Here is a 17328-nt window from a genome sequence, read left to right on the forward strand (position 1 = left end):
CATTATTAACTAGATTTGCAGAAAATACTCTTTAAAATCTCTTTAAACTATCCCAAACTCTAAACTGAGTCATATACGCAATTGAAATTATGTGTACATTCTCTGTATTCTCTGAGAGACTAAGGAAAAGGTTCTTACACAAATACTTAAAGGGATGGGACATAAACAAGTTTAGGAATAACCAGATTATCAAGAAAATACATGATTAATCGGTGAAAACTGAAGTGTACTGTTTCTCCAATAATACAATATGCCACATCTCTATTACTAAATTACTGGAGATTCTGCTGGTTTTCTTCACCACTAAATCCCTGTGCCTGGCATAGTACCTGGCCCATAACTCAAAAAACATTTGGTGAGCAATAAATTAATTTGAAATGAGAAATTAAAGTATATATATATATATCCCCCTTGACATCAAGGTCATCTGCCCACAAAGAAGTGGACAGCCTATGGGCTAAGTCACTCTATAGCATTCTGCAGACCTGAACATCCTCTAGGCACACGTATCTTTTAGATAGGTCACTGTCTCTCAGTCTTCCAGATGCCTAATATCCTTAAGCTGTACTTGGCTCTCCTGAACCCTCAAATCAGGATACACAGCTACACCCCCCAAAATGTAAGTTCCTGCTTCTTCTCCCTCCAGCTGCCCCATTCACCTCAAAATGATAATCAGTGCCAATGTGTTTGATGGGTGACAGGTTAAGTAAAACTGCCTCAGGAAAAACTGCGACACTAGATGAACCCCTAACTTGCAACAAGTTGTCACATAACATAAAATTGACCATCTTAGCCATTTATACCGTTCAGTGGTATTAAATACAGTGTACCTCTGAAGAACATGGGTTTGAGCTGTGCAAGTCCACTTACATGTGGATTTTCTTCACTGCACATGTACACAATCAGCGGCTGGTTGAATCCAAGGATGCAGAACCACTGATACAGAGGGCCGAGTGTGAAGTTATACATGGATTTTCAACTGTGCAGAAGGTCGGTGGCCCTAACCCCCACATTGTTCAAAGGTCAACTGTGTATTCATAATTTGCTACCAGCACCATCATCCATCTCTGTAACTCTTTTCATCTTATAAAACTGAAACTCTTAACACAGATGTAGAGAACAAACATATGGACACCAAGGCGGGGAAGTGGTAGGGGGGTGGGGGGGTGTGATGAACTGGGAGATTGGGCTTGACATGTATACACTGATGTGTATAAAATTGATAACTAATAAGAACCTGCTGTATAAAAAATAAATAAAATTAAATTAAAAAAAAAACCTGAAACTCTATACCCATTAAATAGTAACTCTCCATTCTCCCTGTCCCCAGAGCCCCTGGCAACCACCATTCTACTTTTTGTCTCTATGAATTTGACTATGCCAAGTACCTCATATAAGTGGAATCACAGTGTCTGTCTTTTTGTGAATGGTTTATTTCATTAAGTATAATATCCTCAAGGTTCATCCATGTTGCTGCTTATATCAGAACTTCCTCCCTTTTTAAGGCTGAATAATATTCCACTGTATGTATATACCATGTTTTGGTTATGCATTCACCCACTGATGGAAACTTGTGCTGTTGCTTCCACCTTTTGGCTACCGTGAATAATGCTACTGTGAACGTGGGTATACAAATATCTTTCCAAGATTCTGCTTTCAATTCTTTTGGGTATATACTCAGAAGTAGAATTGCTGGGTCATATGGTAATTCTATTTTTAATTTTTTCAGGAACCACCATACGGTTTTCCACAACAGCTGTACCATTGTACATTCTTACCAACAAGTGCACAAGGGTTTCAATTTCTCCGCACCCTTGCCAACACTTGTGATTTCGTTATTTTTTTGACAGTAGCCATCCTAACAAGTTATATTTTAACCATCCAGTCAGAGGTGATAAATGTCTAATCCAAAAGACTAATTTCAAGAACAGCTTCTCAAATAGATTTTTTATGGGTAGGGAGACTACACTCATTGTCCTTTAAATCATATCTAGCAAGCCCCTATCTGTAGGGGCTTCCTCTGCCTGTATTTTAAACTGATTTGGCCCAGATTTGGTTCTGCAAAAATTATAACTAATAAAATAACCAATTTCAATTGCACACTCTTAAGACAGGCATGATTTTTTTAACCGTAAGAGTAATAAAAGGTCAAGTACCTAAAATACTTCATTGCCCTATGTTGAGAACTCACTTTGTTTCATTATCTCAACATTAGCAATTCTAGAACTACTTAATTTAAAAAATAGGTGCAAAACCTTTAATTTTTAATACTGTACAATCACATCCTCAATAATGTCCAGTTGCATAACACACTGGTACAGAACCACAAGTATTCATACTATGCAACAAAGAGCTTTGATTTAACTAAGTACAAGAATATAATAGAAGCTAAAAAGAAAATTTTATAACTATAGTTGAGACAGTTTGGGTAGCAAACAATCGTCATAAATGCACCACCATTGTATAAATGCACTGGAAAAACCTGTTACCCTAACAGAATTAAGAAATAAGACTGTAACATAGTTTGGGATCCTTCAACTTAAAATTGCTTTTTCAATCACATTAATTTCCTCGATGTGGTGGAGAGTGTACTCTTAAATTTTAATATCCCATTACCTGCATTTCTAAGCTACCTTAATTTCAGACAGAATAAACCTAATAAATGGAGCAAAGTCAGGAAAGTGCTGTTTCAAATACTGAGCACCACATTTAACAGTACTAAATCTTAATGATTTGCGGTGGCAAATTCATTTTATCATAAATGAATAAAATTTTCCTGCCAAAGACTATCAAATATGTCATAATTTCTAAACAAGAACCCTTTAATCCACTTCACAATTTTTATTTTTGGGGAGAATGGCCAATTTTCTACATCAAAAAATTTATTTACATATTACAATTCTGTTTTTCATAGATCTCCAACATCTCAATCTTCTTTGGAAACATTTTTACTTTTTCAGCTTTATTTTTATACTACTTATATTAGTTATTACAAGTCCATTACTTTACTAGTTGGGTCTCAGAAATTTACTGTTCACAGATGTTTCTCTTCAAAAGAACATCAATATTTACTTGTAAGAAGCTTTGCTTCTAATCTAGTCTCATGACACTTCCAGCCTTAAGCTGTTGCATAGACCAATCCATTGTGTTATGCCAGGAGAGAAACAGCTCACAGATAAATGAGACCCACAAATGTATCAAAGCCTCATCATGGAAAATATAAGCTCGATTTGAATAACTCAAAATCACAGAGAGTTATACAGCTAATATAAAACATGTAGTATAGACCAATGTCCTACAATATAGTTAAAGAAACATAGCCATATCCCCTCCCACATGACTCCATACTGGTAGCTTACAGCGTGAACGAGGGCTGTGAGTTTACTCTACAGAGCTTACCCAACAGGTCCAATTAAAAATAGAGTGAGGACTTCCCTGGTGGTGCAGTGGTTGAGAGTCTGCCTGCCGATGCAGGAGACACGGGTTCGTGCCCCGGTCCAGGAAGATCCCACATGCCGTGGAGCGGCTGGGCTCGTGAGCCACGGCCGCTGAGCCTGTGCTCCGCAACGGGAGAGGCCACAGCAGTGAGAGGCCCGCGTATCGGAAAAAAAAAAAAAAAAAAAAAAATAGCGTGGGTTAGCCTTTAGGCCCAAAATACCTAATAAGATATACTGGTTTGTCACTTCCTTTAACCCTATGTATTTCTGTCCAATCCATAACTTAGGAGCTAATTATTAAAGAAATGGCAATCTGTAAAAAAAAAAAAAAAAAAAAATTAAATGCCATAAAAACAAACTAAACCAAACTGAGAAACTACGTAGTGTCTATAATTCAGATATAATTGTATTAACCATTTTTATTTTCCTATTCTAGATTTTCAGTACAATTAATATTTCAAAGAATCATGACATATGAAAAATCACCTAGTCCAACCCCTTCATTTTATATACAAGGAAAGTGAAGTCAAGAAAAATGAAGCTATTTGAGCATGACATGGAGGTGTTAATACCATAGGTTGACTCAGAATCCAGAATCCTTAACTTCAACTTCATTTACTGTACTGCTACTAATTAAAGGCAAATAGTTATTCAGGAATATGCTTGATAAAGGCCTACATTTTTATGATTCTAGATTTCAACCAGTTAATAATTAAGATGGCAGTGATCCCATCACAGAAAGTCTAAAATGTTAAGTGTGAAGAGAGTGCCCTCTACTGTATATTACCTATCTGAAAAACACAGCAACATTTGGAAACCACCATCTGTGCTTCTCATCGACTCAAAATGAAGCCTGAAGTTTACTATAATATATATGGTGGCTTAATTATGTTATATTTATAATGCCAAGCCCAGTATTTAAAACACACACACACACACACACACACACGCATGTGCGTAACCACACACACACGGACTTCTGAAGTTTCACAACTTCTAGGATTGAAAGCAACCACCGCTGCCCAGCCCTCAATACTATAAAACACAAACTTCCTGTTACAGCAAATTTGGGAAATCTATGCTCTGAATGGTACCAGGTCAGAAGACAGGAAGCTTATAAGCATTTCATCCCATCATCAAGTACTATCTAGAAACAAGTTATGACCCTCAGCTTACCTGGACAACAGGATATTGATAATCCATACAATATACACCATACATAGCAAAGGGGAAAAAATCTTCCAATAAAGACAGTACAAAAAGTGTCTAAGCTTTTGCCTTGTTTGATCTGGCTGTCCTGTCCAAAGGAACCAGGTAGCACCAAAAAAATCCTTGGCTGACTTCCAGTCTACGCAGATAGGTATGTTGGCTCAGGTGATGAAGAAAGAGCTTGCTTCAGGCCAGGCTTCCACCCCAATAAGACTCAACACTACACAGAAGAAATGGCTGTTTTTCAGGGAAAACAAAAAGCTCCAATGGAGTTACTAGCTACAGACTGAAAACTACATTAGAGATTTGCTGTTACTGCTGGTTTTAAACTGACAACTCCTCCAGAAACTCAAGAGGTAGAGAATGACAGCCAAGGAAGGGATCGCGGGCTCCTTAAAGTGGCACCAAAAACGGTAGGAAGCACAAGGTATCCAGGATCCAAAGTGATATATATATATTCTAGGCTTTAAGTACGTCAGAGGGAACACTCCCAATCCAGGACGTGGAAAGGCAGATGGGACTGGTATTCTCTATTTCTTCTTGGGCGGGACTTCGCGCACGCGTGCGCACGTACGTGTATGTACACACACACACACACACACACACACACACACACGAATACACACACCCTTCTTACTGTCTCCAGCACAGACAGGTGTTAGGATTAACAGTGTAAAATCCTTGTGCGTGGAAAGGAATGGGAGAGAAATGAAGTCACGCTGTTACAGGCAGTAAAAGGAGCTCTTTCATGACACTGTATGTTTTTGTATTTGTATCATTTAACACCTCCTCTGCTGTGCTTTAACAGAAGCTAGGACAGCTGGCAGGACCAGCACTAGAAAAGAGGAAGGTGGCCCCAACTCTGAGGCAACATGAGTCCACTGGAAACCTTCAGATATGCCAGAGACTCTCTCAGCTGTTCCAATCAAACATGGAAGGATTAACTCAGGCTGCTTGCAAAAAGATGGGGGTGGAAAGGTCTCTTCAGAAAAGCCAGCTGCTTCTCCCCTTTTAGGAAGCTGCTATACCCACCCTGCCACTATATACAAACACGCATGTGCACACATATTTCTATAACAGATACTAAAAGCAGTAACAAACACAGACAGGTGTTAGGTCAGTCTGACAATGCAGGGCAGGTTAAAGAGTTGGCTTTCAGAGCCTAAATGGCCCATCTAAAACCAGAGAACTGCTAAGTAATTCTTAGCAAACAGGATCTAGAGTGAGCAGAAAGTAAAGATAAATGCTCAGTAAGACAGACAGACCATTTATAACTATCATTCCTAAGAAATCCCCTACTTGGGGCAAACATTCAAAAGTTCAAAATGATAAATAATTCTAAATTAGTTTCAGGGACTCTGATCTCCCTAATCTTGGAGAGCCAGTAATATTATAACATGTTTTAGTAAGATTAACCCATGAGGATTATTTGCATTTGTAAGAGTCTAACTCTTACCATGCCCACTCCACTCCCAGGGCAATTTTTCTCCTTTTATGGTCATCGCAATTTATTTTAGTATTGTTCAGGAGAAATTGTCTTTTAAGAGTCAGAATGGCCTCATTAGTACATTGAAGATCTCTTGGTTAAGCGTTTACCTTAAATCGGTTCTGGGAGATCAGGCAGAGACCACTGCAATGTACTAGATTATCTTCAGATTGCTGGTCCTGATTCGATGTGTATTACACATGACGGACAACAATAAATCAGTTCCGTATAATTTTAAAAATTTATTGATCTATTATACACAAGGTATTGTGCTGAGCACTGGAGGAATGAACAGGCACAGTTCTGTTGTCAAGGAATTTGCAGTTTATGGGAGAATAGATCAGTACACAGGTAAACCCAAAAGGCAAGACAATGCTACAGTCCAAAATTAAACACTGGGGGCAACTTCTCACACAGGAAGTAACATTTTTAAAAAGCTGCTCTTAATGGACACTTCCATAGTGTCACTTTCTCACCACTAAAACTATGAGACGCTGCTGTGCCAATTCTTAACAGAGATTGAGCCTTATAAAATTTTTGATCTGATACCTTAAGGACCTATAATATACATTCTACTTGTCCCCTATATAGTTATTAAAATGGTAATAAAGAAATAACAATAGGGATGTTTCTATAATAAAAACTTATACTAAATTTTCCCTTCTAATGAAATCATTCTCCAATCCTTCTTCCTCCTGTACGCTCTGCCCTCCCACCTTCCCTCTACTTCATTTCATGTCCAGCAGTACAGCGGTACTGGCCACACACATGCTTATAAACTAGCATCTTAACCACTATTACATCTTCTTGATATGACTGATACCAAGATTCTCTTGATATAAAGGCTGGGAAATAATGATACTTATAAACCATACAGGGCCGTGAGGCTGTCAAACTTAACCTTCATGAGTTAACTCAGTTCAATACCTGATGAATTAATCACAGAAGATGGAATTTTCCCAAACTGTGTTATATTTAAGATGATAGACTGTAACTCAAATTCTAGAACAACTGTTCTAATTTCAGCCTGGAAGTGGTCCCCAAATATGTTATTGAGGGTCTCATCAATCTCTGGAGCTTTAAATTCTTCCTGAGGATAGATCTATACATACATGGTGAGAAGATGTGACTGATACATTATTAAGTGAAAAAAATTATACTGTTGAATAATGGTTAGGGTGTAATTTCATATTTGTAAATGCACATATGTGTCTGCGTGTATGTTAATCAATAAATTATATATGTAATTATAAGCTTTATGTGTCTCACATGTAAGTTACATATGTTATATATTTATACACACACATATAACTTACTGGTTGACATGCACACCAATATATGCCATATATAGTACATATTTATACACACACACATTGACACACATACATATTACAGGCATAAGACAAAACAAACACCTCTAGGGGGTGGGATAGTGGTTTTCATTTATTTCTTTAGAGATAAACTTCTAATTTGTCAAATACATTTAAATTAGCATTCACTGTTCCTATAACTTACCTTTTTATAAGTTGAAGGGAATCAAAACAGATTTTACTTTGAATACCAGTATTTTAAACATCAGTAATACTCTCTCAGCCTCTATATTATCACCTTTGCTTTACCTAACATGATGGCATAAATATAAACTCTCATTTAATACTGGAGGATTTAGACGATGAGCAATCAGTACCCAGGTCTAGTTTAAATAATAAGCCCTTCAGAAAAATGGCAAAATAATTCAATATGTGAGTTATAACTCTTTGTACTTCTTCTTGTCTTTTACTTAGCTCTTTCTGTAAATTTTTTTAATTGTTATAATTTAAGACCAGTAATTTAGTGAAACTAAAATTCTAAAAAGCACTTATAGAAAGAAAGACGAACCTTTCACACAAAAGACAGCATGCTATAAAAGATCAAATTACAAATTACAAATTACAAATGTTAGGGTCTCCTTTCCTGACATACAGCCTTTCTGCAGACTATTGTAGCCTTACTTACCAACAGAGATTCTACGCATGGGTCAGAAGTTTCACATCGTTTCAATATTTTTTCCCATTTTCAAAGACATTTTAAAAATAGAAACAGAAATATGTGAACATTTTCAACACAAATTACTACTAAGTGATCCCCACCCTCAGAGGGAACAGACTAGGTATTTCCTTTAAATCTTAAATACTATTATATCCATTCAAATAAAAATTCCAGAAATAAAAAAACCAATTCTCCACAATAAGCTCAGAGTTACTTGCTGACGATTCCAAATTACACCATTTGAAAAAGTATACACTATGCAGTATTACGAATGCTTTTACAGTATTAAAATTTTTGTATATTGATCAATTAGAAACATGAATATAGAAAATGGCCCTTCATATATTTCTATATATCTCATTAGCAGAGACATTCAGAGCATAAGTTTCAACACTTGGCACACCTAGAACGTGTCTGTTAAACAGAATGTAATGATATCAGAGAGAAAGAGACCTAGTGATATTTAAGAGTGAGATATCTAGAAATTATCTTGAGATTTATGAAATTTAAGTTTTGTTTATGATGAAGTAGACAGACTACCATATCAGTCTCATGCCAGAGGACACAGTTGGTGACACTGTAGTATAATTTGTACCATTTACAACCCTAGGGATCTCAAGACTTACCCAGTACTGGATAATCAGAAAATATTTGAGATTCTTCTCTTTTCTACTCTCTCATTCTTGTTTTCTTCTCTCCTTTTCTTTCCCTTCTGCCTACGCCACAATCCTACCAAGAGTGTTCAAAGATACTAGTTAGGCTTCGGGATAGAATGCTTCGGCAAAGATTGCAAAGACCTCTGTTCTAAGGTATAAAATTGATTTTAGTAGTAATCTGAAAAGGTTCCAAAGATTGCTGTGAACTGGGATAACACAGAAGTTCAAAAAGAGATAGAGTTTGAGATAGACAGATGAGGATGGAGGGGCTGAGATCAAGAAAGATGTATATGTAGGCAAAATAATGTAGTTAGAAATAGGTAAGACTTACATAGGGATCAGTGTGACCAGTCTACTTGACTGTGAGTGAATAGTGGCAAATGAGAAGAAGAGTAGGTCTGGGTCATTGTGGAGGACCCAGGCCAACAGGCTATGTATTTCAGACCTTATCTTTAAAGAGTGTTTGAGAGGGAAACAGTGCTACAAAAATAGCATTTTATGAAAATGGCCTGTGGTGGCTGCAGGAAGAATGGAAAAGGGAACAATCAGAAGGTGGGGAGGCCAATTAGGGGCTACTGCTTGGTTTCTTTCTTTTTTAATTTTTTTGAGTGCGCCGCGTGGCATGTGGGGTCTTAGTTCCCCGAACAGGGATCGAACCCGTGCCCCCGCAGTGGAAGCGCTGGAAGCATGGAGTCTTAACCACTGGACCACCAGGGAAGTCCCGGGGGCTACTGTTATATAACAGTCTACAGATTATTAATGCAAAACACACAAGTTAACAGTAGAAATAAAGAAGGAATAGATGTAGGAGACATTACAAGGACAGCATCCGCAGGAACTGGAGACTTCAGAAAAAGGGTATAAGGGAGAAGGAAATTAAATATAACATTGAGGTTCTAAGTCTAGCTGACTGGCCAAATAAGGATAACACTGCTAAAAGAGAGAAGTCAGAAGCATGAACTGGTTTGAAGTTGTGGCAGGTCCAATAGAAAATGTCTAACAAGTACTCAGAGTTGTAGGTGGCAGCCCCGGAAGAGAGGTCAGGATTAGAAATAAAGATCCAAGAGGAGTTTGGGAGGAACAGTCAGGCTGCAATGATTTAGTCCACAGCGTGTACTTCAAAAAAGGAAAGAGAGGGAGAAAGAGGGAGGAAGGGAAAGAGAGAGGAGGTGGGGAGGGAGAGGAGAAGGAAGGAGGGATGGAGGGAAGAGGGAAAGAGACAACAGTTGATACAAGGCAAAGAGCTGAAAATAGAACCTTAAGGAATACTCACTTCTAGAAGGCAGAAATAGCAACAAAGGATAAAAAGATTAAGCAGGATTGTGTACTATTCACAAAAGCCAGGACACAGAGGACATGTGTTACTTTCTTCCTCTTTTCTTTACTATCCTGTGTCCCTTGCACTAGGGAAAGTATTTCATAAATTGATACCAGAGATGAGTATGTAACAATGTTGAGTAGAGATACAGAAAGGTTAAAGAGAATGAGAATTTAGAAAAGATGACTGAATTTAGCAAGTAGGAGACCAAGAGAAGTTTTGAGAGAGAGCTGTTTCAGTAATATCAGTAAAAAGATGGCAGCAAAATTGATAAATTCATGATCAGAATGAAAAATAGACACGATGCCTACTTTAATAAGATTTTCTACCTTGGGCTACTTCTTGGTCTTCCAAGTGTCAAGTAAATACAAAAATAATTATTGATACATTCAACTACCCACTGCTGCCTCTATCAAGGTGGACTTTTGTTTTGTTTTTTGCTTCTGTGTCTTACATTTTTAGGCATACTTTTTTAATTGGATGATTTTGTTAGGGGTAGGACCTGTCAGTTCATCTTGGTATTTCTCTCAAAGAATTAAGCCAGTACCTTTTACACAGATATGCCCATCAGTATATGAAAAGGGAGGGTCTGCATTTTATTAGTTGAAAATACAAATCAGAGGTAAATGAATTAATCACCATGCACAGACCATCTCTTATTTGTTCATTCAGTTAACCTTCATTCATTCAACCAAGATGCCACTAGCACTGTATGAAGTCCTAGGAATAGGAAAAGCTCTCAAAGAGCTGACAATAGGGGAGAGAAAGCAGAAAATAGTAAGTACCAAAACACTACGTGATAAATGCCATACCTATCACAACATGGCTTGGGAGAAAAATAAAGAGGCAGCTGCTGCTGCAGCCACCACTGCTGCCATCTAATTTCCGAGGGTGGAGGAGCCCAGGAATAGCTCACAAGCAGTTAATGCTGGAAATGAATTGTGGAAAGCTAGTAAGAGTTTTCCAGATGGACTGGGGTCGATGGTGGGGAGCTTTGAGGTAGTGGGACAGCATTCCAAATGCACAAACCAGCATGGCATAGGCAAAGTCATACTTAGGGTGCTTACAGAAAGGCAGGCAGGTAAATATATGCAACAAAGTCAAACACCTGTTCAAAAATATTTATATAAGACTTCCACTGGTTCTAAGGTACTGTGAGAATTGCTGAATTTTCTACACCAGTGGAAATGCTTTAAATTATATCTGCCAGAGAAGAGCAAATCACGGTGAAGTACAGAAACACTCCTTTGTGTGACACATGGTACAAAAGGAAGTATGCGTATTAACAGGGGTGCCATGCTATGGCTGAAATGTATTCTTCTATTTGGAGTGACAGACATGGCATGCAGTCTCTGAGGCCAGGAGTTAGCATTTTTGTTAGAAGTATCTTTCATTATGCTTTCATTCTTATTCAGTATTACTAGGGTAAAATGTATCCATAAATCATAAGACAATAGACATTCACTTTAAATCTGCAAAGATAGATAATACATAAAAGATAAGGGTAAAGATATAACCTTTACATACAGAAAATAACTGTAAATATTCTCATACTGTTAGAGAAATATGTCTACAAGTGATTCCACATAATTATATTATAGAGACTTTTACCCTCCACAAAAAGTTTCATCTCAACTAACTCATAATATCTCTGTGGTAGATTACAAAAATGGTCACAGTATTTCACAGCCTCCCTTCAAGAGGTGAAATTTTCTCTCCACTTCTTGAATTTGGTCTTAGCTTTGTGACTTGCATTGGCCATTGGGATATCAGTAAATGTGACACAAGCAGAGGCTTGACAGGTGCTTGTCCACAGGGACTGGCCCTCTCCTGCTCCCCTCTGGAACCCTGAGCCAACCATGTGAAGAACTGTGAAGCGTAAGAAACCAAGTGGAAGAGGGATGAGCTGTTCCAGTTGCGCCTCCCAACCAATTAATTAGCTTGCCAACTGCCAGACATGAAAGTGAGGTCATCCTAGACCACTCGGGCCCAGCCTCCCCATACTAGGAGACTCACCCAAATTCCTGACCTACAGAACTGTGAGCAAGTAAATGATTAACATTGTTTTAAGCCATTAAGTTTTGGGGAGGTTTGTTATGCCGCAAAACCTAACAGACACAATCTCATTGCATAACATTAAACAGTATATCTTAATATTGGCACCAACACCACACTATCTTAATTATCGGAGCTTGAAATCTGGCTGTGTTAGTCCTCCAGCTTCGTTTATCTTTTTCAAAGTTGTTTTGGCTCTTCTAGGTCCTTGGCATTTCCACATGAATTTTAGAATCAGCTTATTAATTTCTATAAAAATCTTGCTTGTATTTTGATCGGGATTACACTGAATCTATAGATCAGTTTGGGGAGAATTACTATCCTAAGAATATCGAGTCTTCCAGCCCATGAACACAGTATTTTTCTCCACTTCATTCCACTATTCAAACATAGGTTCTGGAAGATTACGACTATCTTTTTTCTAGTATGTGCTAAAAGCAAATGCTATCATCTGAGGCATAGCATACCTCATTACCACCCTTCTGAAGTCTACTGAGTCCCCTAATACTCACATTCCTGTAAGACAGTGCGGTATCGGTGTCAAGGTAGAAAAATAGATCAATGCAACAGAACAGAAGATCCAAAAATAGATCCACAGGTGCAAAGGCAACTCAGTGGAGAAAGAATAGTCTTTTCAACAAATGGTACCAGAACAACTAGATACCCACATGCAACAAAAATGAACCTAGATCCATACTTTATGCCATATACAAAATTTAACTCAAAATGAACCATAGACCTAAAAATGTAAAACATGAAACTATAAAGATTCAAATAGAAAACCTCCGTGACCTTGGATTAGGCAAAGATTTCTAAGATACGATACCAAAAGCACAATTCATAAAAGAGCAAATTAATAAATTGGACTTCATTAAAAACTCTGCTCTTCAAAGGACACTGTGAGGAAAATAAAAAGACAAGCTGTAACTGACAGAAAACATTTGCAAAGCATGTATCTGGTAAAGGATACCCAGAATATATAAGAACTCTCCGAGCTCAACCGTAAGAAAACATGCAATCCATTTTTTTAAAAAACGGGCAAAAGATTTGGACACTTGAACAAAGAATATACAGGGATGCTAAATAGACCCTTGAAAAGATGCTCAATATCACTACTTCTTAGGAAATTAAAACCACAACAATACCACTACCTGCCTATTAGAACGACTAAAATGAAAAAGACTGCAATACCAAGTGCTGACAAGGCTATGGAGGAACAGAAAGTCTCAAATACTGCTGGCAGGAATGTAAAATGGTACAACCAATGTGGAAACAGTTTAGCAATTTCTGAAAAAGTTAATTATAACCTACCATATGATTCATGCATTCCATTTACCCAAGAGAAATGAAAACATATATCCATATAAAGACTTGTACATGAATATTCGTAACAGTTTTATGTGTCATGGCCTAAAACTGAAAATGTCCATGAACAGATAAATGCTGAACAAATTGTGGTATATCCACAATGGACTATTACTTGGCAATAAAAATAAATGAACCACTGGTATATGAAATAACAACGATGAATCTCAAATTAACTACAATGAGTGAAAGAAGCCAGGTAAAAATGAGTATTTATTGTATGATCCCATTTTTATAAAATAACAGAAAATGAAAACTAATCTATAGTGTCAGAAAGCAGACCAGTGGTTGCTTGGAAATGTGCGGGGACTGGGTGGGAATTGGAAGGATTACAAAGGGGCACAAGAAAACTTTTGGAGATGATTAATATATTTATTATCATGGTTGTGGTGATTTCACACGTGTATACATATGTCAAAACTTAAATTGGAAGCTTTACATATTTGCAGTTTATTATATATCAATTACACTTCAGTAGAGCTGTTTAAAAATTAAATGAATTCCTGCCCTACTTACTGCAATGAATTTGCAGAGGGCTAGTTATTTTCTTTGTAGGGGGTGTGCGGACTGGTAAAGGGACGTAGGGGAAAGTCCCCAGTATGCCCTAAAACATTACAGAAAAAATCTTATCAAAAGGAAGATTATGGGTATAGTGGTATGAGATATAAGCAGAAGCAAAAAGGCAAGTTTTTCTGAAAATTATTTTGGATTAGTCTAGGTTAGACCCCTGCTACATACACTCTTAGCACTTGTACATATCCTTTCCAACTTGTCATACATATTATTTCTGCCTCTCCCACTCCAGGAGGGCAGGCACAATAGAACTATCTTACTCCTTAAAATATTCCTAATACCCAGCAGAGTATTGGGTATTAGGTCTGATTGGTCTACGCAAGCAACACACTGTGTGATTAAGAGTCCAGGGTTCTGGGCTTCCCTGGTGGTGCAGTGGTTGAGAGTCCGCCTGCCGATGCAGGGGACACGGGTTCGTGCCCCGGTCTGGGAAGATCCCACATGCCGCGGAGCGGCTGGGCCCGTGAGCCATGGCCGCTGAGCCTGCACGTCCGGAGCCTGTGCTCTGCAACGGGAGAGGCCACAGCAGTGAGAGGCCCACGTACTGCAAAAAAAAAAAAGAGTCCAGGGTTCTGAACCAAACCACTGGGACTTAAATTGTACTTCTATCACTTCTAGCTGTGTAACTTTGGAAAAGTTATTTAACAACTCTGCCTCAGGTCCTTCATCTGGAAAAAGAATTACCTACCTCATAGGGTGGATGTGATGATTACATCAGTTAACATATGAATGCCTGGCATATAGCAAATATTATAGTTACTGTTATCATCATTGTCATCATCATCATCTCCAATAATTTAAGAAGGGCATTTAAAGGAGATTCAGAATTACCTGATTTATGAAGCCAGATCAATTATCTGAGGAATAAGTGGCCTCAATAGGAAGCAGAAAGTACATAAAGAGCTACATAATTGTGTCAGAAGGAGGAAGGGGGAGCTCCTAAGCATAGGCAGTGTAGGGCAACACATTTCTCTTGAAGGAATTACTCAAAGTGAGAAGACCATGCTTGATCAAGAAGGGAATATTAGTAAGTAAAACAGCAGAGAAAGTACAAGTGATTTTTATCCCAAAGCAAATCTCCCCACGTGCAAGGCAGGTAACACGTTCTGTCTAGTAGTACCGAAACACAACGAGAAACCGTACCCTCGTGTTCAAAACGAAAAGCTAACCAAAAGGCAAGGCCACAAAGTCTTGAACATGTAACTGCCTCTCTTCTTGGATTGTGTTCATCATGCTCATGCCTTACAGGTGAACTGTCAGGCATTACCTGACACTCATCCCTTCTGGGGATAGGAACAGGGCTCTGACAGCAGCAATGCAGCAGTGTGGGAATCCTTGGGTTGGCACCAGCCCCTTGGCTTGATTCTGACCTATAATCTCTTCTGACTTTGATTTAATACAGCAATTACTGGTAATGTGGTTTGAAGGAGATAAACGCCCAGTGTAGCCAGCTGTCGCTTACTCTGCTTATGATGCAAGAACATTCTTTAATTAAAATTCTCTTTATGATAAAGGGGCTGCTTCACTGAATGTGCAGCCCTGATACTGGAGCTTCCCCCCAAAGCGAATTAGAAATCACAGTTGCCCCTCCTCACTTCCGGCAAAGCATCCAGATACACAATCACTCCATCACCGACAGTGAGTTTCTTAACCCCAGATTTTTCCGATTCTTAATAGTTAGATCCTGGTAACAACTTCTTTCCACCTCTCACAGTCGCAATGTCAGCATTACAGGATTTCCAGTAAGGAAGACTCATCTCTCGTTTTTGCAAAGAAGATCCTTTAATTTCCTTTTAAGTAAATAGCAAAGTAAACATTCATAAACATACATGCGTTAAAAAGACTCTGTACCCATTTCACTGAAAAGTAAAGTATAGCTGAATATACCAATAGCCCTAAAGTCAGTTTTAATTCATAATGCAATGGTTTGTTATACCTTTTATATCTAGGAATCCTTGTAGAATTGTCATAAGTGAGATAAGCAGAGGAAGACTAACAGAGTCTACCAGGCTTGTGCCCATGTCATAAAGGCGCCGCGTGCTACGAGTGTAAGGCACGGCACTAGGTACTCCAGCTGTTTGGCAGCCAACAACAGCAACAGTCGGCCAACAATTAGAGGGAGAACAGTAACCACGTGGGGCCTCAAGAAGGATCATTTGGTATACAGTAGGTTACTAGTTCCTGTATCAATCAGTAACACTTTTGATCCAGTTACAAAACTTCCCACCCCTAAAAGTAGAAATAAGAAAAAAAAATTTATGGTTAGCTGGGAGCTATTATTTTGATTGCCTTGTAGAGGACGGTCATTGACAATTATCCTTTAAAAAAAAAGAAAGAAAGAAACAGAGAGCACAAGGTCTAAAGCAGTTACATTCTGCAAAGTGGAAGCAAGGAGATCCAAGACCAAACATGTACTTTCTTTTCCTATGGCACACGGTGCAACTTCAATGTGAAGGTCAAAACTTAAGAACTGATTTCCTATCCTGCTACAGGGGAGTGGTGTCTCAATTACAATCAATCCAACTAATATATCCTAAGAGCCTCTAAACTCAAATTATATCCCCTTTTGGAAGAGTGCCATATGCCTCCTCAGGAAATCCGAGATGAAGACTAGATTCCCTCTCAGGAGGCCTTGCCAAGACCCACTTTAATCTTAGGTGTACGAATACAGAACTAATGTCATCCTTGCAATACTAATGTTACTCCGGGAAAGAATGCCTGGCTCTCTAGCTCTGTGTGAGAAAAGTGATCTTCTTTTTGAGAGAGAGGGGGCTGGTAGAGAGAGATCTCTGGAAAAACAACTATATGAATATATACAAATATAGATATTTTACCCTAGCCCTTGGGGAAAATGGCCTGGCATAATTAACAAGATTAAAGAGGGATTTAGGATAAATAAGATGAAAGTTAGTCTGATCTTTACAGGATTAAACTCAAAATCCTAACATGAATCCAATGATTTTTAAGATCAACACCATATAACAGGATTAAACCAAGAGCTGCTTTTGTTTTCATATTGGAAACAATCACAGTTAGCAAATCCAGGCCTAGAGCACCACCTTAGCAGTTAAACAGTGGGGAATTCAGGCCTAAAGATAGCGGCCTTTACTCTAACTTGGCTTGCTGAGGTCCTGTCTCCACAGGGCCAAGATCCCTTATGTATAAATCCGAAGTCCAAAAAGCTTGGAAAACTATTTCCTT

At 38.3% G+C, this 17328-nt stretch overlaps 1 protein-coding gene across 29 annotated transcripts in view; it reads right to left on the reverse strand.

The window, feature by feature from the left end:
• RBFOX2 (RNA binding fox-1 homolog 2) overlaps nt 1-17328 on the reverse strand; it is a 261734-nt gene that overhangs the window by 95664 nt on the left and 148742 nt on the right. The window contains exon 2 of one of the 29 annotated variants that reach the window (XM_049694680.1): nt 8787-8889. The exons of 27 other annotated variants lie outside the window; for them this stretch is intronic. Coding sequence is in view for 1 of the 2 variants with exons in the window: in XM_049694676.1 (XP_049550633.1) it covers nt 4614-4658 (45 nt within the window). In the remaining variant the exon portion in view is untranslated. Of the gene's footprint in view, nt 1-4613; nt 4987-8786; nt 8890-17328 lie in introns of those variants that run through there. One more of the 29 variants, XM_049694676.1, reaches the window with a different exon arrangement.

The sequence above is a fragment of the Orcinus orca genome, chromosome 11 (assembly GCF_937001465.1).
Source record: "Orcinus orca chromosome 11, mOrcOrc1.1, whole genome shotgun sequence".
NCBI lineage: Eukaryota > Metazoa > Chordata > Mammalia > Artiodactyla > Delphinidae > Orcinus > Orcinus orca.